The following is a 25,043-nucleotide window of genomic DNA, read 5'->3' on the forward strand; positions in this document are numbered from 1 at the left end:
CATTGGATTGTCTTCTAAACCATTCTGCAAGTTTTGATGTTTGTGCGTATGTAAGCCATAACAGCAATATCACAACCTTTGTCTGACCAGTGGCAACTGAAAGTTGCCATTGAATGTAAGGCACACCCCTATTTCAGAGATCTTAAAATGTGAAAGAAAAAAGCCCCGTAACATTTTTTTCAACTATGTTTCACTTGATTTATAATGAAAAGATTAGGATTTGGGTGTCTGAAGCTGGATATGTGAGCACTGAAGAAAAAGTTATATGATTGTGGTCTGTGTATTTAGTATTTTTGTATAAATATGTAGTTCATTTAGAAAACCCATAGGTACATGTATTATTTTTGAGTTATTGTCATGGCAACTGCCTTCAAAATTAAAATCATCCAAGAACCTTGTATATGCTGCCCTTATTAGAAGGCACAACAGCATTACTGTTCCTGTTTCCTATTGGCTGTAGATGTAGTCATCGTAGAAGGCTGATTGCCAAGGAGGGTAGAGTTAGGTGAAGCTGTAGCTTGCTTGAATTGTGATTATTTCTCCCTAACTTGCAGTTCCATCACATTCCGAGGGATTGCAGAAGAGAGGCCCCAGATCCTCAGTCCTAGAACCCAAACATTACTTTCCATTTTGTATGTGAGTGGAAGCATTAGGTAGTTTTTTAACTGCATTTCTAATCTCTAACTATATTTCATTGAATGTAAATGCTGTTATTTTTCGCTAGTATCTTACTGGTTGTTCTCTTTGAATTTTGACCAAAATCTATTTGTTGATAAGGTTGGCCAACATGCTTAGAATAGGCCTGCTGTAGTTAGGAATGGTGATGGCAATAGCATCTCCACAGCAGAACAGACAAGCCAAGGTTCTCTGGAAGCTCCCTTGCTGGAGAACCCTGATACAGATAGACTTATCCTGACCCAGGCTTTTGTCATATCACCAAATGTGGATGGCCTCCAGGGCTAGAAGAATGCTTTTCCTTGTGTCATGGGTTATATAGGCACAAACACAGGTCTTATGACATATGTTTGGGGTGGGGGTTGTTACCTTATTCTTTTGAATTCTGACCTTTGCCAAATCTTGTTCTTAATTCAGAACATCGCCATGTGTGTCAAGTTACTTTGCATTAATGCTTTTTATCTTTTAACTTATTTGCATCAGCATGCAGTAGCATTAACAGAACAAAATTCTTTTACTCTTCAATCTGCCACATTTCTCATCTTTACAGCCCCTTATTGAGATCTCCCTCTTCTTACAGGTCACTGAGTCAAGGCAGCACAAACTCAAACATGCTGGATGTTCAGGGAGGTGCTCACAAAAAAAGGGCACGCCGCAGCTCCCTGCTTAATGCCAAGAAGCTGTATGAGGATGCTCAAATGGCAAGGAAAGTGAAGCAGTATCTTTCTAGTCTGGCTGTGGAAACAGATGAGGAGAAGTTCCAGATAATGTCATTACAGTGGGAGCCTGCATATGGCACCTGTGAGTACCAGTCTCTGAGTTTAACTTGTGTAGCACTAAAAGGCACAACAAAAAAGAAATTTGTTTCTCTAAAATTATGCTGCCTTCCCAAGAAGACTGTTAACTTTTCCTTACAGAAGATTACTGACATGCCCCTAAGTATCATGTGATCTTGTTAATAAGATACTGAATCCCATCCATTCCTGATGATTACTCTAAAGCAAGAAATAGAGGGATAAAGAGTTTATGGTTGAAACCAGGAAGCAACATTCTTCTTTAAAATTCTTGTAAAAATTGGAGCATTGTAAAGAAGTTCTTCTGTTAGAGAAAATTTTTACCTTTATTTCTAAATGAGGAGTAAACTTGTTAGTAAAAAATTTATTTATTTTTTTTACATTTCACAAATAGTATTTATCAACTAGAAAATATAAGAAATTTAATTAGAACATTGTTAGAGGTAATAGGTGTATTATAGGTATTGGTAAATAAGGCAAAACAAGAAAAATTAGGCACATTCTGATATTGTTACTATCTAGAGAAAATATCTAGAATTGGAAAAATAAAGATGCCATTCTCAGTATTGATTTTGTATTAATTAAGTACAAACAACAAATTGTATATGTCTCTGTGTAAATGAATTCATGAGTTGTAAAAGCAGAAATAAACGATGGTAAAATATACTCTGTTTCTTATAGGGAAAAAAAAAAAGATTTTAGTTCTTAAGTTAAAATTTTGGCTAAATGTTATGCCAGTAAAAATCCCAATAGGATACATAGAATTTGATAAAATGTTGACAATGTAGAACCAAAAGTCAGAATTTCTCTTTTGATGTCCCTAATATCGGGGGATGGTAGTCATCATGAATTGACCCCTAAGATTGATAAGTGGTGTTTGCATAGTAATACAAAAAGTGTATCGGTAGAATAGAATAGAGAAAATGGAAATAGAAGCAAATACTGATAACAGATTTAAGTATGACAGTGAATTTAAAATACCTGGAACACTCTACCCATAGGAGAAGGAGTGGAATGTGATGGAAAGAACGCCTACCCAAAGGAAAAAGGCAGAGTTTGAATCTGTTTATTACCACTTGAGCAAGGTTCTTTTCATCCTAGATTTCTGTTTTCTCAAATTTAAAACTTTGACTAGAGTTAGAAGTACATTTTAGCTCTGTGATGCTTTCTACATCAAAAGTATTGAATTAGGAGAAAGAACTAAAGAAAAGCTAACAATTATTGAGAACTTTCTATATTCCAGCTAGTGTGCTAAACACTTCGTAAATATTTCCATTTACTCCTCACAGCTGCCTCCAAGGTGTCCACTATTTGGACTGTATTCCAGTGAGTTAATGTACAAAAACGACCTGCTTATACAAAGATGTTGTGATATGTATTACAGTGAAAAAGAAGTCACTCAGATACTAAAATGCTAGAAAATAGTTAAGTAAATTGTTTCCTTATCAGTACAAGGGATGGCATATGGCCATTAAAAATAATAAATTTATATAGACTATTAAGGTATCTAGGAAAATTTCTTACCACACATGTGATGTCAAAAATAGTGTCAGCCCAAATTAAAAAAAAAAACAGAAAATAGCAAATATTGGAGAGGCTGCTGGGAGATTGGAACTCTTTATGCACTGCTGGTGGGAATGCAAAATGGTGCAACCATTTTGGAAAACGATACGGCGCTTCCTTAGAAAGCTAAAAATAGAAATACCATATGATGCAGCAGTCCCACTCCTAGGAATATGTCCTAGAGAAATAGGAGTCGTCACGTGAATAGACATATGCACACCCATGTTCATTGCAGCATTGTTTACAATTAGCAGAACGATGGAAACAACCTAGATGCCCATCAACAAAGGAAGGGATAAACGAACTATGGTACATACACACAATGGAGTACTGCACAACAGTAAAGAACAATGATGAATCTGTGAAGGATCTCATAACATGGATGAGTCTGGACAGCATTATGCTGAGTAAAATAAGTCAATCACAGAAGGACAAACATTGTATGAGACTACTACTATAAAAACTCATGAAAAGGTTTACACACAAAAAGAAACAATCTGATGGTTATGAGGGAGGGGAGGGGCGGGGATGGAAAAACACTAAATAGACAATAGATAAATGGTAACTTTGGTGAAGGGTAAGACAGTAAACAATACTGGGGAAGCCAGCGCAGTTTGTCCAAGGCAAGGTCATGGAAGCTCCATAGACACATCCAAACTCCTTGAGGGGCCAGATTACAGGGCTGAGGGCTGTGGGGACCATGGTCTCGGGGAACATCTAGCTCAACTGGCATAACATAGTTTATAAAGAAAATGTTCTACATTCGACTTTGGTGAGTAGCGTCTGGGGTCTTAAAAGCTTGTGAATGGCCATCTAAAATACTCCACTGGTGTCACCCCTTTGGAAGCAAGGGAGAATGAAGAAAACTAAAGACACAAGGGAAAGATTAGTCCAAAGGACTTATGGACCACAACTACCACAGCCTCCACCAGACTGAGTCCAGCACAATTAGATGGTGCCCCACTACCACCACTGACTGCTCTGACAGGGATCACAGTAGAGGGTCCCAGTCAAAGTAGAGGGTCCCAGTCAAAGCTAGAAAAAAAGGTAGAATAAAATTCTAAGTCACAAAAAAAGACTAGACTTACTGGCCTGACAGACTGGAGAAACCCTGAGAGTATGGCCCCCGGACACCCTTTTAGCTCAGTAATGAAGTCATCCCTGAAGTTCACCCTTCAGCCAAAGATTAGACAGGCTCATAAAACAAAACAAGACTAAGTGGACACATCAGCCCAGGGGCAAGGATGAGAAGGCAAAAGGGGACAGGAAAGCTGGAAATAGGGAACCTGAAGTCAAGAAGAGGAGGGTGTTCACGTCATGGAGTTGGTAACCAATGTCACAAAACAATATGTGTACTAATTGTTTTAATTAAAAAAATAAAAATACTGTCAGCCATGTGAAAATGATACATGTTGAAAGTAAAGACTAAAAGTATAGAACCTTTAAATTTTATTCATGTTTTAAAGTTCAGAGCTAACCCTGCTTTGAATGTTCACCAAAATTATTTTTTTTCCCACATAATTCAATATAGACTTCATCATCTTGTGGTTGTAGAACAGAGTTTGTTTTTCCTGCTTTCAGGTGATAAAAGTTTATTTTGTTTTGGTTATCTGGTTTTCTTTGTTCCTTAAATCTGACTTCTAATATTCAAGATTGTAGACATTTCTTTTATGCTTTTGCTCATGGTTAAAATTGTGAGACTCAGAAAAATCTCACATACCCACCCTTTCATTCTCCCTTCCCTTTTTCTATGTCTGTCTCACGCACACACACACACTGCACATGCATACCTCCCTATTTTCCACAACCACTTCCAGACTTGTTCTCTGTCTCATAACGCTAAATGGTATCCTTCACTAGATATTTAATATTGATTTGAAATGAGAAAATCTGTGGACCTGTCCTTCTTAAAGTAGGTTTTATAAAAAATTTAATTCAGTACATATTCCTTTAATTTGGTTTCTGTTGCATAATTGACTTCTAAATGTTTAATTAAATAATGACCTTATTCCCAAGCCCAAACTATAGCTGATTCCTAAGCATTATAAGATTCGATTCTTCCTAATAAATTAGTCTGTGTATGTATATATGTGTGTGTATATATATACACACACAAATACGCATATACTAACTGTTAACGATTATTATTATTATTGCCTCTCAACACTCTGCGTGCAGCTTTGTACTCAGAGTCAGCAAACTGCTTATAGCTCCTTGCAGACACCATGCTGTTTCCTCTACCTGAAGCAACTTCCCTGGACACTTTGCCTAATTACCAGTTGCCATCAAGTCGATTCTGACTCATGGCAACCCCATGTGTATCAGAGTAGAAGTGTGCTCCATAGGGTTTTCATTGGCCGATTTTTTAGAAGTAGATCACCGAGCATTTCTTCTGAGGTACCTTTGGGTGGACTTGAACTTTCAGCCTTTTGGTTAGCAGCCAAGCATGTGTGTGTGTGTATGGTCTTTGACATTTATCTGTGAACTCTTTTTTATTTAAAGTAGTTTCTTGATTTTTTTTTCTTTTTATTCTAACAATCATTAAAGTAAGATGCAGTAAAGGATTGACTAGTATTTAGAGTAGGGGGAAAATGTGTCTTATGACTCTTAACTGCAAGTTAAATTTTCAGTTCTCAGCCACTGTATATTATCCTCTAGTACTCCCTATGTTTTGACTTTATGAAATGTTCCCTAATTCTTATCACCCAAAGTATACTCTAGACTGTCATGATAAAAGCATAATAGCTGTGCCGGCACAGCTTAAACATGCTAGTTTTGCTTTTATCTTGGTATTTAAAACACATAGGTCTTGGAGTACTGAAGTTGGACCCTGAATAACTGACTGAAGAATTAAACGTGCTGTTGAAGGAAGAAGTTCTTTCCTTTAGACTGCAGTATTGATTTTATACAAAGGCAGCAACTTTTTGTTTAAGTCAGAGTTCTCAGTTTTTAATTCTGACAATTCATTTTCAAATGTTCTAACCAGGAATTTATAAAACAGTGTGTTTAATATTGCTGTGTGTAGTTATTGAAATACTTTTGTTTGTTCATTCAGCAAATACCTATTAAGCACTTGTTTTCTGGCAGTCACTAGGAACGTAGGGATATAGTAATGAACAAGATACACAGTCGTTACTTTATGTTGTTTATAGCCTAGTGGTGGAAGAGACATTAATTAATCACACAGATAATTGCATTGTTACAAACTGTGCTCATCACCGTGAAGGAAAGATACATGATACCATGAGAACATAAAATGGGGCCTAATCTAGTTGCTGCAGGTTGTGGGAAATTAGGGAAGGGCTCCCTGAAATTTGTGACGAAGTTATCGGAAAGATGGAACAGGTGTTACATAAATGAAGAGGAGCTTTCTGACTTAGGGAATGAATGAAGGCTGGTTTAACAGGAACCTAGAGGGTATGGGATTGGGGAAAGAGCAGGTACATGGTCCAAGGGGGCGGGCTGATGCTAGATCACGCAGGGTCTTATAGACCTTGTTTTAGGGACTTGGCTCTTTATCCTGAGAGCAGTGGTAAGTCATCTGAAGGTTTATGCAGGGCATATGGAGAAGGGAAGTGATCAGATTTTCCTTTTGGAAGCGTCTCTCTGCTGCTGTATGGAGAACAGCTTGAAGGGATGCTAGAATTGCTACGGTGAGGGTGCTTCAGTAGTATAGATGGGAGGATGTTCGCTTGGCCTTCAGGATGATGGTAGAGATGGCAATAATTGAGTTAAGAGATTCAAGAATTATTTAAGAAGTAAGGTTAACAAATGATTCCACAAAAAATTTTAGAGATAACATTTTATAATACTTAAATGAAATTCCTTTTAAGAAAATTATTTTTTCTGTGAAAATGAATGGTTTTAAAGCAAACATGTATTATTATTGTCAGCAATAATAACTTCTCCAAAAAAGTGCAGTATCACCTATTTCTTACTCTTTCCTTTTAGTGACCAAGAATATAAGTGAGAAAAAGTCAGCCAAATCATCAGAAATGTCTCCAGCACCTATGAGGTCAGCGGGCCAAACAGCCAAAGCCCACCTGCATCAGCCCCACAGAGTGAGCCAAGTGCTTCAGGTGCCAGCTGTTAATTTGCACCCCATCAGGAAGAAGGGCCAAACAAAAGACCCTATCACACTGAGTGAGTATTCACAATTAGTATTGTTGTTAGGTGCCATCGAGTTGTTTCCGACTCATAGTGACACTATGTGCAACAACAAAATGAAACACTGCCAGGTCTGCACCATCCTCACAATCATTTTTATGCTTGAGCCCATTGTTGCAGCCACTGTGGCCGTCCATCTTGTTGAAGGTCTTCCTCTTTTTCCCTGACCCTCTACCAAGCATGATGTCCTTCTCCAGGGACTGATCCCTCCTGATAACACGTCCAAAGTATGTGAGATGAAGTCTCGCCATCCTTGCGTCAATTAGTATTACACTCATTTAATTGACATTTCTAGGGGAGTTAGAATGAAAAATAATTACAAATGTAAAAATGCTCAGGAGATCAGCTATTGTAGTTTGTGTAATATAGTCTTCAAGCAGCAAAAAATGTTTCATTTTGTCTGTAGGTGTTTGATGACAGCATACACTAACAGCATACATTTGTTAAATGCTGACATTGGAATTCCTCTAATGCTGAAATCTGTATAATTTTATCAACAGAAAACTTGCAGAGATACATCTTGAGTGCCAAGGGCTTACTACATTGAAAAGCTTGAAGGAGCATTTATCAAATAGCCAGTGCAAATGCAGCCTATGAAAACTATGAGAGTGAAGATGCTTATTCTAAAAATAACTTTATGTTGGTTTTTCATTAATGACCACTTCTGAAAATCTAGTTAGGCAAGACGAGAATGTAAAATATATATTTCTCATAAATCACACTTCTTTTTTCTCACTATGCCATGAGGACATTATCCAAATTACTTTGTTTTAATAGTACCACTATTTTAGCTTTCAGATTGGAAGCTAGATTAGATTTGGTTCCTAGTGTTAGTACTTATCCCATGCATTATACATAGTACATATTCAGTAGAAGTTTGTGAGTTTAATTGATTTTGCTTTGAGATGCAAAGTTGAATAAGAATCGTCCCCTCCTTTGTACCCTCCTTTGCCAGATTTCCAGTCTGGTGATATAGACATTCTCACAAACATAACTTCAGTATAATGTGTGTGCTGTTGTGCCAGGGTTTATATACAGAACATATAAAAGAACAAAGGAGAAGGAGCTTTTAGCCCAGGTAGAGGTAAGGTGGGGCTTTAGAGAAGGCTTTCTGGAGATAACATCTAAGAAGAATCTGACAGACTGATTAGGAAGGAGGTAATTAGGCAACCAGACCGTGGGTGGTACAGATGGTTAACATGCTTGGCTGCTAACCAAAAGGTTGAAAGTTCAGGTCCACCCAGAGGCACCTCAGAAGAAAGGCCCAGTGATTTACTTCGAAAAAATCAGCCATTGAAAACCCTATGGAGCACACTTCTACTCTGATACACATGGGGTTGCCATGAGTCAGAATCGACTTGATGGCAACTGGTAATTAGGCAAAGTGTCCAGGGAAGTTGCTTCAGGTAGATGAAATAGCATGGTGTTTGCAAGGAGCTATAAGCAATTTGCTGCCTCTGAGTACAAAGCTGCATGCAGAGTGTTGAGAGGCAGTAATAATAATAGCTAACACAGAGCACTTACTGAGCATCAGGCACAGACACAGTTTAAAGTGCTTTACATATTTTATATACATGAACTCATTTAGTCTTCATAATAACCTACAAGATAGATGGTATTACCCTCATCCTACAGAGGAAGCATACAGAGACTGAGTAACTTACACACCACCAGTAAGAGGTGGAACTGTTAGTTGACTCCAGGAAGACTCCAAAGCCCGTCTTTTAACCACTATACTACATAGCCTCCCACAATGAAGAACAGTGAAGGGTATAGATATTATAACGCACCATTCTAAGGGAGAGTTGTCGGTGGGAAGCATTGAAGAGATTTGAGCAAGGGAAGGTTAGAGCCAGTTTATATTTGAAATAGGACTGTAGTAGGGAGGGCAGCAAGACTGGAGATAGAGAGCCTGGATGGAAAGCTGATATAACAGCTAATCAGAGGGTCCTCAGGGCCTGGGCTAGTTTGATGACTATGGAAATGAAGAGAGAATTTGATGCAAAATTGGCAAAAGTTGATACATCACTTGCTGGTAGGAGAGAGCGGAAGAGCCCAGCTCTGGGTTTTATTCTGGTGTCATCCCCTGAGAGGCAGCATGACTTGTATGAGGTAGCCTTCTTCTTCCCTCTTGTTGTGATATATATGTCTGTTATTTATATAATAAATATATTAAAATGCATTTAATTAAGGAGTAGTGTGAGTACACTGTGATTTAAACTTTTTCATTATCGGGCTGCTTGTTCCTATGCCGAATCCTCATCGAAGTTGTGCTTAATTTACTGGTCAAGAACAATGTCAAAAGCTCTTTGACATTTCTTAGAGAAGACATATGTGAAAATGTCAGTATATTGAAACTTACTAAACTTTGACCTACACTAAACAGGGCCAGCTGTTGGACAGGGGATTAGATAGGACTTTGCACGAATGTTTCCAGCGGGCTTCATACTATTTTTCTATAAATTCATGATTCTTTCTGTTTACTTCTTTCCTGTAGCGTGAATTTAGTGCTCTTGAAAAGGGCTGGACTGGCAGCCCTGCAGCCTCCTCTGTATTCCCACAGAACAGACTCAGCACAGGTAGTGACAGGGCCAGCATCCCATGTTGCCACGACCACGTGCCTTGTCCTGACTTGGAAAGGCCACTTCTAAAGGGGAGAGAAGAGTTTGAACCCATGACTTCTCTATTCAGACTTTGAACAAGTGTGTCAGTCGTGGGAGGTGGGGCACTGTACTCAGACTGTTAAATCCATCTCCCTTACGCCACAAAACCAGGGCTTGGTACAGGTATCGTTCCAGTTTGACCCCCTGCTGAGAATTTGCTTTTCCTCCCCAGATGTACTGAATCTGAATGTGTATTTTAACAAGATCCCCAGGTGATCCTTTTGTCAGAATCTACATTTTAACAAGATAGGTGATTTTTATGTATAAATAAGAAATGCAAATTCTCAGCAGGAGGTTGAACCTGACCAAACTGAATCAAAGCCCTGTGCAAAGCTATCAAGCAGAAAAGAACTATTATAATCTGCTTTGTGCTGACCAGCTGAATCTGATTAAATAACCTAGGGGTGAGAATCTCTGTATGCCATTACCCAGTCATTTAGTCCCCGTTGGTCACTCACACATTTCAATTTACTGCACTAGCCATTGTATATCTTGGCTTTAGTTATGTAATAATTGAGGCAACTGTGGACATAGTAATTGCAAAATGATCATTATTTACTCCTTTGGTTTTCTTTTTAGGTACAGGTTTACCTCAGAAAGTATCAGGAACAACTGAAGAAATAAGTGGTAAGAAATACACAGAAGACACTATTTCTGTGGCATCATCCTTACATTCTAGTCCTCCTGCTTCTCCGCAAGGTTCCCCTCACAAAGGTAAGACAGAACAGTTCAAGCTGTTCATGTTCTACCAAGCAATACTTTTTAGCATGTATTTTGCTTTTCAATCTATAGCAGTAATGGAAAGCGTTAAGAAAAGTGTAATACCTAAAACTTACTTTTTAAACTTTGGTGTTTTGAACTGAATTATTTAGATACGTTCCAGGTATTATGCATCATGTAGCAAGAACTCTGGTATTCAAAGTATGGTCCTTAACTTCTTTGACAGAGGACAAGCATAGATAAGAATGAAGGCAGAATTCACAGTTGTTTTTTTCTGTGCAATCTGTTACAGTCATTCAAATTTTCAATATTTAAATATTTTTATGGAGGTTTGCAAATAAGAATTTCTACAAGAAATTGTTTTTACTGCAAGACTTAGGGAAAAAAAAACAAATATCTAGGTTGTTGCTTTTCTTTAGTAATGGAATATTGCCTTTTTGCTAATCAGGACTTAAAATAATCTACACCTTTATGGATTTTTACATGTACGCTAATACTGAACCTCTTGAGGTGAAAAATCTGAAATCTCTCTTGTTCATTTATATATTTTTTTCATAATGCAAATTGAAGCTCCTTGACTAGGCTGAGTAGTTTGCATGTAGATGTGGATGTTGCATGTCAGTTCACGTTAGCTGCACATGTAGCATTCTCAGTAGAGTATGTATTTCCTACATTGGTCCTTCCACACTCTCTGTGTACCTTGGGGAACAAGGCTCCTTAGTCCTATATCTTCTTTACAGATTCAAAGCATTTGCATCTTTAAATAACAGCACAGGATAGTATATGGTCAGAGGGAAGACAAGCTTATGAATTCTAGCAGGAGGGGAACAGCTTCCATGTTTGAAACTTTATCTTACCTTTAAGGGTTTGTTCTTATTTTTTTGCCACCTGTGTGATACAGTGACATCAGACCTAAGTTTGAATCCTGGCTCTGTCCTTCAATAGCTGTGTAAGCAGCAGGTTTCCTGTCAGATGGGAAAAAAGACCACCTATTTTAGGGGCCTTATATAAGATGAGATAGTATTTCTGAAGCCTGAATTTAGTAAATGTTTACTAAATTGCAGTTTCTTCTTTCCTGATGTCAGCCTTAGGGCAACATACTTCCATTACTCACCAGCCCTTTCCTCACTTTGCATAGCTGAGACCGGCTAGAATTTACACTTTGATTTTACTAAGAAAAGCTTCGTAAAAATCAAGTAGTTCCTGACTTACAACAGGGTTCCATTCCAATGACTCCACTGTCAGTCGGTTCTGACATAAGTCAAATACCTCTTTTTTTTTTTTTTTGGTTTTCCTAGCTTGCTATACAGCAGTGTTTTGAACAGTAAATCATAATGTTGCACATCTGCGAATGAATGCATATCTGAGAATGATAACATCAGCATATTACGTGCTGCAACATTGTGTGTAGTACATATATATTACTACCAATAAGATGTTAAAAAACAAAGACAGTCTCAGTGCAGTTCTTTGTAACTGGAATATGTTATAAGTCAGGGACTACCCTGTATATAATAGGTGTCGATTATGTCCCCCAAAAATCTGTTATAAAGCTTAACCTCTTTGTCTGTGAATATAATCCCATCTGGGAATGGGTTGTGTTTGTTATGTTAACGAGACAGCATTAGTGTAGGGTATGTCTTAAGTCAGTTTCTTTTGAGATATAAGAGATTAAACAAGCAAGTGAAAGAAGCAGAGATGGGGGAAGAGAGATGCGAAGCCACATGAAGAACACCCAGGAGCAGAAGCTCAAAGAGACAAGGACTTTTCCTCCAGAGTCAACAGAGAATGGAAACCTTCCCCTAGAGCTGGCACCTGAATTTGGATTTCTAACCTCCTAAACTGTGAGAAAATAAATTTCTGTTTGTTAAAGCCATCTACTTGTGGTATTTCTGTTATAGCAGCACTAGATGACTAAGACAGAATCTGGTACCAGGATTGGGGTCTGCTCTAACAGATACCTAAAATGTGGAAACAGTTTTGGAATTGGGTAATGGGCAGAGGCTGGAAGAATTCTAAGATGCCTAATAGTAAAAGCCTAGATTGCATTGAAGAGACTTTTGATAGAATTATGGATGTCAAAGGCAATTCTGATGAGGATGAGGGCTCAGAAGGAAGTGAGGAGAGCTATAGAGGAAATCTCTGTCATCTTAGAGAATACACATGGCGCCAGCAACAGAATGTTGCTAGAAATGTGGAAATTAAATATGCCTCTGGTGAGGCTTTAAAAGAAAATGATGAACATGTGATTGGACAGTGGAGGAGGGGTGATGCTTTTTATGCAGTGCCAAAGAACTTGTCTGAATTATGTTCAAATGTCTGATGGAAGGTAAACTTGTAAGTGATGAACTTGGATATCTGGCTGATGAGATTTTTAAGCAAAATCTTAAAGGGGCCACGTGGTTCTCCTTGCCGCTTATACTAAAATTCGAGAGGAAAGAGATGGATTTAAAAATGAACTGTGCAAAATGAAAACAGAACTTAAAGATGTGGAAAATTCTGTTGTACAAACTAAGGACATGTGTTCTAGAATGTTCACCAAGGACGTGGCTACACAATTTTTTGTTAAAGGGATTAAGCCTGTGACTGATGGATCTAACCAACCACCACAGCAGAAAACCCATCAGCTCAGACTGAAGGGGACGGAGAAAGAACAAAAGGAAAAAACACTGTCTGCCTCCTGGAATTCTACAGGCAGGAAACAGGCCAAAGGAACTACATCTGTTATCTTCCAAGAAAAAAAAAGGACCATCCCTGGAGCAATTCGGAGATCAGCAGAACTGTTGGAAGGAGCACAGGAAGCAGGTCCTTCTAGGTTTCAAAGGGTGGGGACACGTCTCTTGGATCTCAGGGGTGGGGCTACACCTTCCAAGGTTTCAAAGAGTCAGATCTTTGCCAACTTGGTTTCAGAGTGTGGGGCTGCCGTTAAGATTGCCAAGGGAATAGGGCCACCACCCATAGCTGAGGGAGTGGGGCTGCCATTCCCAAGAGGCAAAAGAATGGGGCGTGCTGAGGCCAAGGGGATGGGGTCACCACTCAGGTAGACTAGGAGAATGGGGCCACCTAAAGCTGAGAGAGCAGAGTTGCCATCCCAGAGGGCCTGGAAGGCAGAGCTGAAACCCAGGGCTGAGGGGCCTCCACCAGAATCCAGAGGGCGTGGCCAACACCCAGAGTCAGGAGGGTGGGGCCATTGCCCAGATGGTCACAAAGAACAGAGGATTATTTTCAAGCTTCAAGAGCTAATATAAATTGTTCTACTGGGTTTCAGACTTGCTTGGTGCCTGTTGTCCCTTCTTTCACCCCAGTTTCTCCCATTTATAATGGAAATGTCTACCTTGTGCCTGTTCCACCATTGTACTTTTGAAACAGATAATTTGTAGTCTAGATTTCACAGGTTCACTGATGAAGAGGAATTTTGCCCCAGGATGGAATGTGCCTGAAGTCTCACCCGTATTTGATTTAGATTATTCAGAAGATGAGATTTTGGACTTAGAGTTGATTTAAGACTTTGATGTGATGGTGTAAATGTATTTTTTGCATGTAGCAAGGACATGAATTTTGGGGGGCCAAAGGATGTAATGTTACAGATTGAATTATGTCCCTCAAAAAAACATTTGTTGTAAATCCTAACCCCTGTGTCTGTAGATATAATCCCATTGGGGAATGGGTGGTGTTGTTATGTTAACGAGACAGGATTAGTGTAGGGTGTGTCTTAAATCAGTCTCTTTTGAGATATAAAAGAGATTAAACAAACAAGTGAAAGAAGCAGAGATGGGGGAAGAGAGATGCCAAGCTATGTGAAGATCACCCAGGAGCAGAAGCTCAAAGAAACAAGGACTTTCCTCCAGAGCCGACAGAGAGAAAACCTTCCCCTAGAGCCGGCACCCTGAATTTGGACTTATAGCCTCCTAAACTGAGAAAATAAAATTTCTGTTTGTTAAAGCAACCCACTTGTGGTATTTCTATTATAGTAGTACTAGAAAACTAAGACATAGCTCATAGATGATTTTGTGAGACACACAGATCTGTTTCCTTTCCTTACCTGTTTGTAAGGTCCTATCCACAGTGCCTTTTATCAGATTTCAGGGAGCCGGACTGGGAATCGTGCTTCCAGTCAGACAGATGGTCCAAATGAACAGTGTTCCTATGCTCTTAATGCTCTTCCACTAACACCTTTACACCTCTTTTGGAGGCTATTATAGACAGTTACCTAACTAGGAAAGTAGTTGGATCTGAACCAATTTTTTATGCCTAAATATGACTTGGGAAGAGGTAGTAGGAACAGAAATTCCCCTCTGCTGTTACTTTCAACAGAAAATCCATTCTCACCACTGTAATAAAAAAGTCTTTTCTCTGTAGTATCTTTCAGGCTATAGCCTACAGTTGACCATGGGGTTTATAGATTTGTGATCCTGTCACATAGTCATATTTAGAATTCTTAGAAACTTGAAGAAATTTTTCTCTTCAAAGGTGTTTCTAATTGTCCTTATATATAGTCTGTCAAAACCTCAACCAAATATCATACACCCACTCCTCACTTACCGACATGATTAGGTTCCAAAGACCAGATCGTTATGCGAAAATCGACGTTATGCAAAAATGGAGGGTGACCACATCAGATCACAAAATGGAGGATGAGTACATCATTACACAACTGCCAAATTACATCATTATGTAACTACCAAACCACTGAGAATCATGGCCCAGCCAAGTTGACACAGAACCTTAACCATCACAGCCAGCGTTACTCTTGCCTCGCACCTTGGCATTCGTTACTGCCAGACATACATCGTTAATGCGCAGAATAGTTGGATACTGGATTTTTTACTGTTGTCGTAAATGTGAGATGTCAGATAACAAGATAGTCAATAAGTGAGGAGTAGGTGTATTTCTGTGTATTTCCATTGATAGGTTTTTGTCAGTAGTCTATGATTGAAAGAAAATGTCATCATTATACTAAGTGTATGTTATTAGGATCTGTTCCAAGTTCTTGCTGAACTTTGAAATTTGTTGTTTCCCAACAATTAAAAAAAATAAGCATCGTGTTTTCACAAGGAAAATTTAAAGAAGCCAAAGCTTTGAAAAAGTGAGAAGTCAAGAGGCCTTAAGTTTTATCTTCCCCAATGCATAAGGAAGGCAGCCTCTTCACCTCAGCTACAACAGGATCAGAAATTGTGCATTATAAACACATCTATTGTATATGTTATTTATGTATCCTATTTGATTTTTACTTAGCTTTTTCTTAGTAAAATCTGCCTGAAAATTCTAGATACACAGTTACTTTTTAGAAATAATTCTAGTCATATGATACTCTTGTTATATTTTTTATTAATTTACCCCAGCTTTGCTTGCTTTTAGAAGTTTTTATTAACAAATTATTTTGATCAAGGTGAATCGTTCTGTGTTCTGTCTTGCAATGACTGATGTGTTTATGCTATATTGTAGACTATGCATTAAAAAATAAGTTGCTAGATTTCAGTTTTTACATATTGTCAAGATGTTAGAATTTTGTAGTAGTGAAATGTTATATAAACCAGGCTAATTGTGATTAACTGGAAAGAATTAATTGACCATGTCAGGGTTTTTGCATCTCTCCCTCCAGTTGGCAGTATCATATCTGATCACAGCATCCTGCTGCACCTCTCAGGGTCCTCCTCATCCCCTCCCCGTGAGTCCAGCACCACGATCAGTGGCCAGAGCTGCCCCGGAATAGGTGGGGTTTACTTGCAAAAGAAAATTCTTCAGATTACCAGGAGCACAGCCAAAAGAACAGACAGGACCGAGAAGGCCACTGAGGAGAATAGAGACAGGACAAGTTGTGAGAACACAGCCAGGAAAAGAATGACATCCCCGTTTAGAAGATTTAGGGAAAGAACTCTTTCAAGGGAGAGACTAGCCAACAGCAAAAAAGAGGACGCAGATCACAATCAAGCTACAGAAAGCTGTGAGAAAGTAAAGGATGTTGGAAGCAACATCAAAGATGAGAAAGGGAGTGACATCTTCAATTCAAATAGCCGAGGCAACAGTAACACTCTAAACTGCTTCTATATGCGATTCAAGTCTAAAAGAAGAAAGACACTGTGATGAAGTTTCTTATATAATTTTAGTGTTAAATTTGTTTTCAGTTACTAATGTAAAATGTAGCTTATAAATTAAGCTTTGTTTGACAAATGACATAGGCAGACACCTTAGTAAAATACTATTTATGACCATTTTATGGTTAGTGTTAAGTTGGAGGTCCTCTAGCAGCAAAGTGATACTGATTCAAAGTGCCTTATTTGTACAATGTTATTTTGATACTGTATTGAGTTAGTAAACTTTATACTCTTGTCTTCTGTAGTTGGCTTTATTTTTATTGGTAGCAGCTGGGTCTGTGAGTGAACTAAGTAGAGAAGGCTTGTTAGAAACCAGTGTTCACTTTTACCATAAAAGCCCCAATAATGATCTGGTCGCAGTCATTGCCTCAGAAATTTTTATTGCAATCTTATTACTTCAACTACTTTACAAGTTAAAAGAAAAAAAAAGTGCTTGAGAGGCAAGAAACTGTATCTTGTTGATATACACTTTTTATATCCACTTTTCACGTATCTCTGATGGAGGGAGGAAGAGAGTCTAATACAGCAAGTTCAGAATCATCTGGGTAACATATTAAAAAATGCAATCAGTGTGTCCTACCCACTGATTTTGAATTGCCAGAAACAGGCCCAGGGTGGTATGTTTTAATAAACTGTCCAGGTGATTCTTAGAATTGATTATATTTGAGAAATACTCATCTATCAGACATAGGGATGAAATTATTTTTAAAAGAGTAAAACATGTCTGTTAGTCCCTAGGACAAAAGAGCAATGATTTTTCTTTTGAGGAAGACTATTTTTTATTTTACTTATTTACTACATTCATTTTCTTGGGCCTTTTGAAAATTGACCAGTTCATGAAAGGCACTGAGAAACAGCGACGATCGTAAGTTCAGAGAACTGGAATAGCAGTCAGGAGACTGGCTTGGCTTGGCTTGTTCCTGGCCCCAAAAGCTAAATACACATAACACATTTTCTGGGTTTTAATTTTTCTGTTTCACACAGTTAATGAAACTACTTAATAAGGTTATTACACAACATTTTTTCTTAGAGTTACATGTGAGTAAACTCTCAGATCCTTAAAGCAGAGAAGGATCTGGGATCTTATGTGTGAAGAAGCTGAGGCCCTAAGAATTCCAGTAACATACCCAAGGCCTGTGGTTCTTCTTAGTGAGATTTCTGGGGACTGATCCAAAAGTCATGTACCTGTTGAACCTCATTCTCTTCTGTCAACGAGAAGATATTGTTTGCTTCTCTGAGACCTATCCCCTGTCAGGATTACTGAACATTTTATTTTTAAACAAAAGTTTGGTTTCTTCTCTTCAGATTATCAAAATAGACTATTATGTACATTTAACTCACGGTACTGATTTGTTTTCAGATGCTTCTACCTCATTCCATCCCCACCCTTTTATTCCGAAGAATCTGTTGAGCAATAAGTCATAGGACAATTTAAAACCTGTAGATGCTGGGCCTTTTACCTAACGCATTCTTATAAATCTGTCAGCTGAGCTGTATAATGTGATATTCTGCAAAATTCATGAAGAAAAAGAAAACTATATATAATATTAAGTCCATATCTAAAATGATTTATTTAAAAATATTAAAACATCAATAAAAAAAAATACTAAAACAGTGATTCTCAACTCAGGGCAGGACTTCGTAGGTGGCATAAGCAGAATGTTTGGGGAGAGTATATGTAGTTTGAAAAAACAAAAGTGTAATTCTTTTCCTTGAGTCCTCACTCCCATCCCCTACCTCAAGGTGGTATTTTGGACTCTTAGGTCAGGGCATGAAATATTTATGTTTATCAGAAGAGGGGCCATGGGATTGAAAAAAAAAATTGAGAAACTTAAGACATTGACTTTTTAAAGTTTTATAATATATTTAATACTTTCTTGTTTTAGTAAATACTTATAGCTTAGCTATGTCAGAGCCTGGGGTAGACATACCTTTGGACTAGTTTTTTTCAGTGATACTGGATGTTGACTTTGTATTTCTTGAATTTGGAGTTGGATTGATGGGTGGATGGATATGTATGGGAATGTGTATTAAAAAAAATTGGCATCACTACATCTGCATAACTGGAAACTGAGGTTGCTCTTCACTTTGTCTTTAGTCTTTTTAGTTTTTGTTTGCCCTCTCCCTGACCCTACCCCCACTCATTTCCTTGCTTTGTAGTTTGATCAGTGTTCTTCTCTCGTTCAGGTTATACGCTTATACCATCAGCTAAATCTGACAACTTGTCTGACTCCAGTCATAGCGAGATTTCTTCACGGTCCAGCATCGTGAGCAATTGTTCTGTTGACTCCATGTCTACAGCCCTGCAGGATGAACGGTGTTCCTTACAGGCTCTGGCAGTCCCTGAATCCACTGGGGCATTGGAAAAGACAGAGCAGCCCTCGGGGATAGGAGACCACAGCCAGCTTGGCCCTGGGTAAACTTCCTTGAAGGTGTTCATATCACAGAACCCAAGCCAACTGGCCACTGCAAGCAGTGCTCTCCAGCTTGACCTTAGACCCCCATGGGGTAGTTGGAAGGAGATCCATAAAAGAGTATGAGGACCAAGCCATATATTCTCTATACTCAATATGCAAATAAGTGCTATTTTCAAAGATGTATGGGTGCTTATTTTTAAAGTATTACTGAATTCACAGTAGCTTTCTATTATTATGTATCATTTAGATCAACAAGAACTATTAACATGGGGGAGGTGATTCTTGAACTTCTGGTGTTAGGTTAGAGATTGCTCAGAAAGGTTAGGAGGAATGGAAAGAACCCCCAGTGCTTTGCACATTGCAGACAGGCTGAGAGGTAGGGCCAGTGCTTGTTCCTTAGTCTCCGAAAGTATGATTTGGGGAGTAAGTAGAATCAGCTAGCATAAGTCAATTATTTAAAAAATTTTAACTCTGAATTTCTATCTACAATAAAGTAAAATGGAAATCTTTAAGGAAGTTGATTCAAAGTTGATAAATATTGTTAAATCCATATATTTTCATATGAAAAAATTAAGGTATGGTAAAGTATTGTCATCCTATTTGTAAAGATTAATTCTAAACAGTTATTTTCTATATTAGGGATAAGCAAATTTTCTGTAAAGACTTAGATAATGAATAAAATATTTTTAGGCTTTGCAGGCCATATCGTCTCCATCACAGCTGCTCAACTCTGCCATTGTTGCACCAAAGCAGCCACAGACAATACGTAAACAATGGGCATGACCTTTTATTTACAAAAACAGGCACACAGCCAGATCTGGCCTGCAGGACATGGTCATCTGACACCTGCTCTATACTATAAATCAAGCATTCTTCAACTTTTTTTATAAAGGGCCAAATAGTAATTTTTACGCTTTGCAGGCTGTACTTGGTCTCTGTCTCAAATTCCTTTGTTTTGTTTAAACCCTTTTGAAATATGAAAACCATTCTTTGTTTGAGACCATACAGAAGCGGGCTGTTGGCTAAATTTGACTAGTAAGCCTTAGTTTGCGTACCTCTGCTATAAATGATAAGGTTCATTTATAGGTAGTCAGGGGAAGTTGCTATTTACTGGGCACTCTACTCAGCTCGCTATAGGGTTGCTGTGAGTCGGAATCGACTCAATGGCAGTGAGTACTCAGCTCGAGGAGCCCTGGTGGTGCAGTGGTTAAGCACTCAGCTGCTCACTGGAAGATTGGCAGTGGCTCCTTGGGAGAAAGATGTGACAGTTTGCTTCTGTAAAGATTTAGAGCCTTGGAAACCCTATTGGGCAGTTCTCCTTTGCCCTATAGGGCTACTATGAGTTGAAATCAGCTCAGTGGCAATGAGTTTGGGGGTTTGGTACTCGGCTCACCTCAGAGGTACATGGAAAAATAAAACATGGTTCCTATAGATAGGAATTCTTAATTCTGTACATATGGAGACCAATCTAGTATTATGTTGACTTCCCAAGAATAAAAATGTGTACTTAATTTATCAATTTCAGCCCTCATCCCTGCCTTTTCATTTAAAATCAATTCAAGAAAAATTCTGAGGAAACCTTGCTAAGCATTTGTTTATCTTCAGTGGATGTTTCTTGCTGAGTATTAACATTAATGCCGATAAAGAGTTTAGTGATGATTGATTCTAGCGTCATTATTTTTACAGGGTCGTTCTAGCATGAACACTTACTGTGATACATATTCCGTAGTCTCTTGCGGGCAGTAGTTCTTGCAGTGAAGAGAAGAAAGTTTTTCCAGTAAGCCAATAAATTACTTTTAATTATGTATTATCTCCAATTTTAGGTGGACACTCTCGAAGCCATCTCTGATCAGGGGTTTAGCTGTCTCATCTTCTATGAGCAGTGAAGAGATTTCTCATGAGCATATCATTATAGAAGCAGCTGACAGTGGTCGTGGAAGTTGGACTTCCTGTTCAAGCAGCTCCCATGATAATTTCCAAAACCTTCCAAACCCAAAAAGCTGGGATTTTTTGAATTCCTATCGACATACCCATTTGGATGGCCCCATTGCTGAAGTTGAACCCACCGACTGTGAACCTACTCCTGTAGGCTACTCTAGAACTTGTGGTCATTGTAAAGGAAGCGTAGAGACAAATCAGTTGAGACAGAGTTGGGCCTCCTCCAGTTCTCTGTCTGACACATATGAACCGAACTATGGGACAGTTAAACGGAGAGTGTCAGAGAACACCCCAGCTGAGCCATCTGAAGGCATGGATGCCAAGGATAGCACTGACCCAGTTTACAAAACTGTCACTTCAAGTACAGAAAAGGGCTTAATTGGTAAGTTGTGTGTCCTTTGTCGTATCTGTTGCGTTTAGAGATTCAGTGATGAAAAAATGGCACTGGGATATTTTGGTCCAGAATTTATTCTTGCAAAAATCCCTTCTCTCACTCCAACTGCTCATTCCTCCCTTCACAAACAAGTTATTTCCAAAAAGTTCATGACTTCTCAAGGGGTTTGGGGTAGATACCCAAGCCTATTAAAATGGGAAAAGAAAAAAAAAAGTGGTGAGGTTATTTAGTTAGGGGGACAGGTTTGCTTGCCTTGTTTTGCTTTTAAGATTTTTGGTTTAGTTGAGGAAATATCATTGCGTTATTATGCAGTAGTAATAAAGGGGTTGTTCTCTTTGTCACTTCATAAATTGCTTGGAAGTTGCTGTGCATACATGGTAGAAGCATTGAATCTGATCCTACATTTAGGTAGTAAAAATGGGAGAAAATATGATAAGGAAGTTTAAAACTGTTTAATGTACCTTCCTAGTGCATGTCACAGATGGGCCACCTCCTGTTTGTGAATTCCGTTCTCATCACACACACAGCTTTCGTGGTGCGTTCTTTATTTAGCTATCAAATACTTTTTTTTTTGTAATTTCCTCCCTGAATTATGCGAATATCTAGATATAATAGCACCTGCTTTTCTGTTTATGTGTAAAGACAGTACTTTTCATCAGTATTTTCATAATACTTTGTTCTATAGAATATTCATGATACTACATTTAATTACGTAATTTGAGAAAGGAAAATGTGCTCATTTTACAGTTACTTGTCCAGTTGCATTATAGGTTGGGTTTTTAGCTTGTTTACTATTTCCAAGGGTTTATTATTAAAATCTTTTAGTTAACCACTATAGGTATATGTAAGCAATGTGTGTGCAAGTATATAAAACTTAGCTCTTGTCCATTTAGTAAAACAGATACAACCTTTCATTTCTTTGATTTCTGGGTGACAGAGCAAGTCACTTACATTCTTCGTTCTTGTTGTCTTACTTCCCTTGGCAAGCCAACCCCCTACCTCACCCCTTCCCTTTCCTCAAATGGGAATGGAAATCCTTTCTGGCCTTAGTATTACATGCAAATTCTACTGGTAAAGTTGTAGAAACTTCCATATGGACAAACCTGATGCTCTAAAGGGAAAAATAATATTAGAAGTAATTTAATTGTCCTTTTTTTGGTATGTTCTGCTTTTATATAGATAGTGTTTGTGTTTTAAAAGTCACTTGCATGATCAAGATATTCAGAGACATTTGTCCTGTGGATTGGTCTTAATTTCATGGAGGTTCATCTTTGTCTAACCTATTTCTGATGTTTTTTGAAGTTTTGCTTTAGTCCCAGGGTTTGCAAACTTAGGAAAAGGATTTTAAATCACCATTATTATCATTATTTTTTTTATTGTTGTACTTTAAGTGAAAGTCTACAATTCAAGTTAGTCTCTCCTACAAAAATTTATACATACATTGTTATATGACCCTAATTGGTCTCCCTATACTGTGACAGCACACTCTTCCTTTCCACCCCTGATTTCCTGTGTCCATTCAACCAGCTCCTGATCCTCTCTGCCTTCCCGTCTCACCTCCGGACAGGAGCTGCCCATTTAGCTTCATGTATCTACTTGAGCTAAGAAGCACACTCTTCACCAGTATCATTTTATGTCCCATAGTCCAGTCTAATCTTTGTCTGAAGAGTTGGCCTCAGGAATGGTTTTAATTCTGTGTTGACAGAGAGTCCAGGGGCCATGCTTTCTGGGGTTCCTCAAGTCTCAGACCATTAAGTCAGGTCTTTTTACTAGAATTTGAGTTCTGCACCCCAGTTTTCTCCTGCTCCATCAGGGACTCTCTGTTGTGTTCCCTGTCAGGGCGATCATTGGTGGTAGCCAGGCACCATCTAGTTCTTCTGGTCCCAGGCTGATGAAGTCTCTGGTTTATGTGGCCCTTTCTGTCTGTTGGGCTAATACATTCCTTGTGACTTTGGTGTTCTTCATTCTCCTTTACTCCAGGTGGGCTGGGACCAATTGATGCATCTTAGATGGCCACTTGCTAGCTTTTAAGACCCCAGACGCCACTCACCAAAGTGGGATCCAGAACATTTTCTTAATAAACTTTGTTATGCCAGTTGACCCAGATGTCCCCTGAAGGCATGGTCCCCAGGCCCCTGCCCCTGCTACTCTGTCCCTCGAAATGTTTGGTTGTATTGAGGAAACTTCTTAGCTTTGGTTTAGTCCAGTTATGCTGACTTCCCCTGTAGTGTGTGCTGTCCTTCCCTTCACCTAAGATAATTCTTATCTACTGTCTAGTTAGTGAATAACCCTTTCCCTCCCACCCCACCCTCGTTACCATCAAAAAATGTTTTCTTCTGTATTTAAACCTTTTCTTGAGTTCTTATAATAGTGGTCTTATACAATATTTGTCCTTTTGTCACTGACTAAATTCACTCGGTATAATGCCTTCCAGATTTCTCCATGTTATGTTTCACGGATTCTTCGTTGTTCTTTATTGTTGCATAGCATTCCATTGTGTGAATATACCATAATTTGTTTATTCATTCATCCATTGATGGGCACCTAGGCTGTTTCCATCTTTTTGCTGTCGTGAACAGTGCTACAATTAACATGGGTGTGCATATATCTGTTTGTGTGATGGCTCTTACTTCTCTAGGATATATTCCAAGGAGCAGGATTGCTGGATTGTGTGGTACTTCTATTTCTAGCTTTTTAAGGAAGAAGGAAGCGCCAAATCGATTTCCAAAGTGGTTGTACCATTTTACATTCCCACCAACAGTGTATAAGTGTTCGAGTCTCTACACAATCCCTCCAACATAAAATCACCATTATTTTTAATGTCCACTGGAAACAGGGCTTCAAACCAGTTCATTCCAGTTCGAACCTCTGCTGAGAATTTATATTTCCACCCCCAGATATACTAAATCAGAATCTACAGTTTAACAAGGTCCCCAAGTGGTTCTCATGTATAATAAATTTTGAGAACCACTGCTCTACTAGTGATTCTCAGAATTGGTCCCTAACCAGCAGTATTAGCATTGACTAGGAACTTGTTAGAAATGCAAATTCTCAGCAGGGGTTCCAACCAAGACCTAACCTGTTCAAAGCCCCGACTGAAAATCAGGGAAACTTAATTAAAGGTGAATTTCCTAAAATTGTTGTTTTTTTCTTCTTCACTTAATCACAAAACAGAAGTTAGAAGTAAAGTCCTTGAAGGATTAGTCCTGTGTACCAGGCATGTTAAAGTCGTTTATGTGCCAGGACTGAGAACTCTAGTCTGCCCAGGAATGCCAGAAAACAGTGGTGCATGTCTCAGAGAGGGGGTGACACAGCCTTTAAACAGATGGCCCAGTGCCATTTCTGTGAAAACCTTCGCAATCAACAGAGAGTGGTTGGTTTAGTGTGAACTCTTAAATGTTTCTGACTCAGTGATCTTTGGACTGGTGTTACTTTGAGAATTTAGCAAACTTTTGTGAACTGCAGAGGGAAGCTTGATATCAATGTCATCTCTTTTAGCTCTCCTTCTATTTCATGTTTATAAAACTTAATGTAGTTTATCAATATGTACTTTAAAAACAGGTTTAAATATTAAGTTTATTAAGCTTTTAAAAATGTTTTTAATCTGCTATCATTGT

The 25,043-nt window shown here is 38.5% G+C and overlaps 1 protein-coding gene across 9 annotated transcripts in view; it reads left to right on the forward strand.

Annotated features, from left to right (window-relative positions):
- RAPGEF6 (Rap guanine nucleotide exchange factor 6) overlaps nt 1–25,043 on the forward strand; it is a 266,914-nt gene that overhangs the window by 236,233 nt on the left and 5,638 nt on the right. For 7 of the 9 annotated variants that reach the window (XM_004384759.2, XM_023739009.1, XM_023739011.1 and 4 more), the window contains 5 exons: nt 1,256–1,476; nt 6,984–7,175; nt 10,442–10,576; nt 18,865–19,093; nt 20,918–21,414. In XM_004384759.2, coding sequence (XP_004384816.1) covers nt 1,256–1,476; nt 6,984–7,175; nt 10,442–10,576; nt 18,865–19,093; nt 20,918–21,414 — 1,274 coding nt within the window. Of the gene's footprint in view, nt 1–1,255; nt 1,477–6,983; nt 7,176–10,441; nt 10,577–16,184; nt 20,322–20,917; nt 21,415–25,043 lie in introns of those variants that run through there. The other 2 variants (XM_023739016.1, XM_023739015.1) reach the window with 2 other exon arrangements.

This window comes from Trichechus manatus, unplaced genomic scaffold (genome assembly GCF_000243295.1).
Source record: "Trichechus manatus latirostris isolate Lorelei unplaced genomic scaffold, TriManLat1.0 scaffold00127, whole genome shotgun sequence".
NCBI classification, from domain to species: domain Eukaryota; kingdom Metazoa; phylum Chordata; class Mammalia; order Sirenia; family Trichechidae; genus Trichechus; species Trichechus manatus.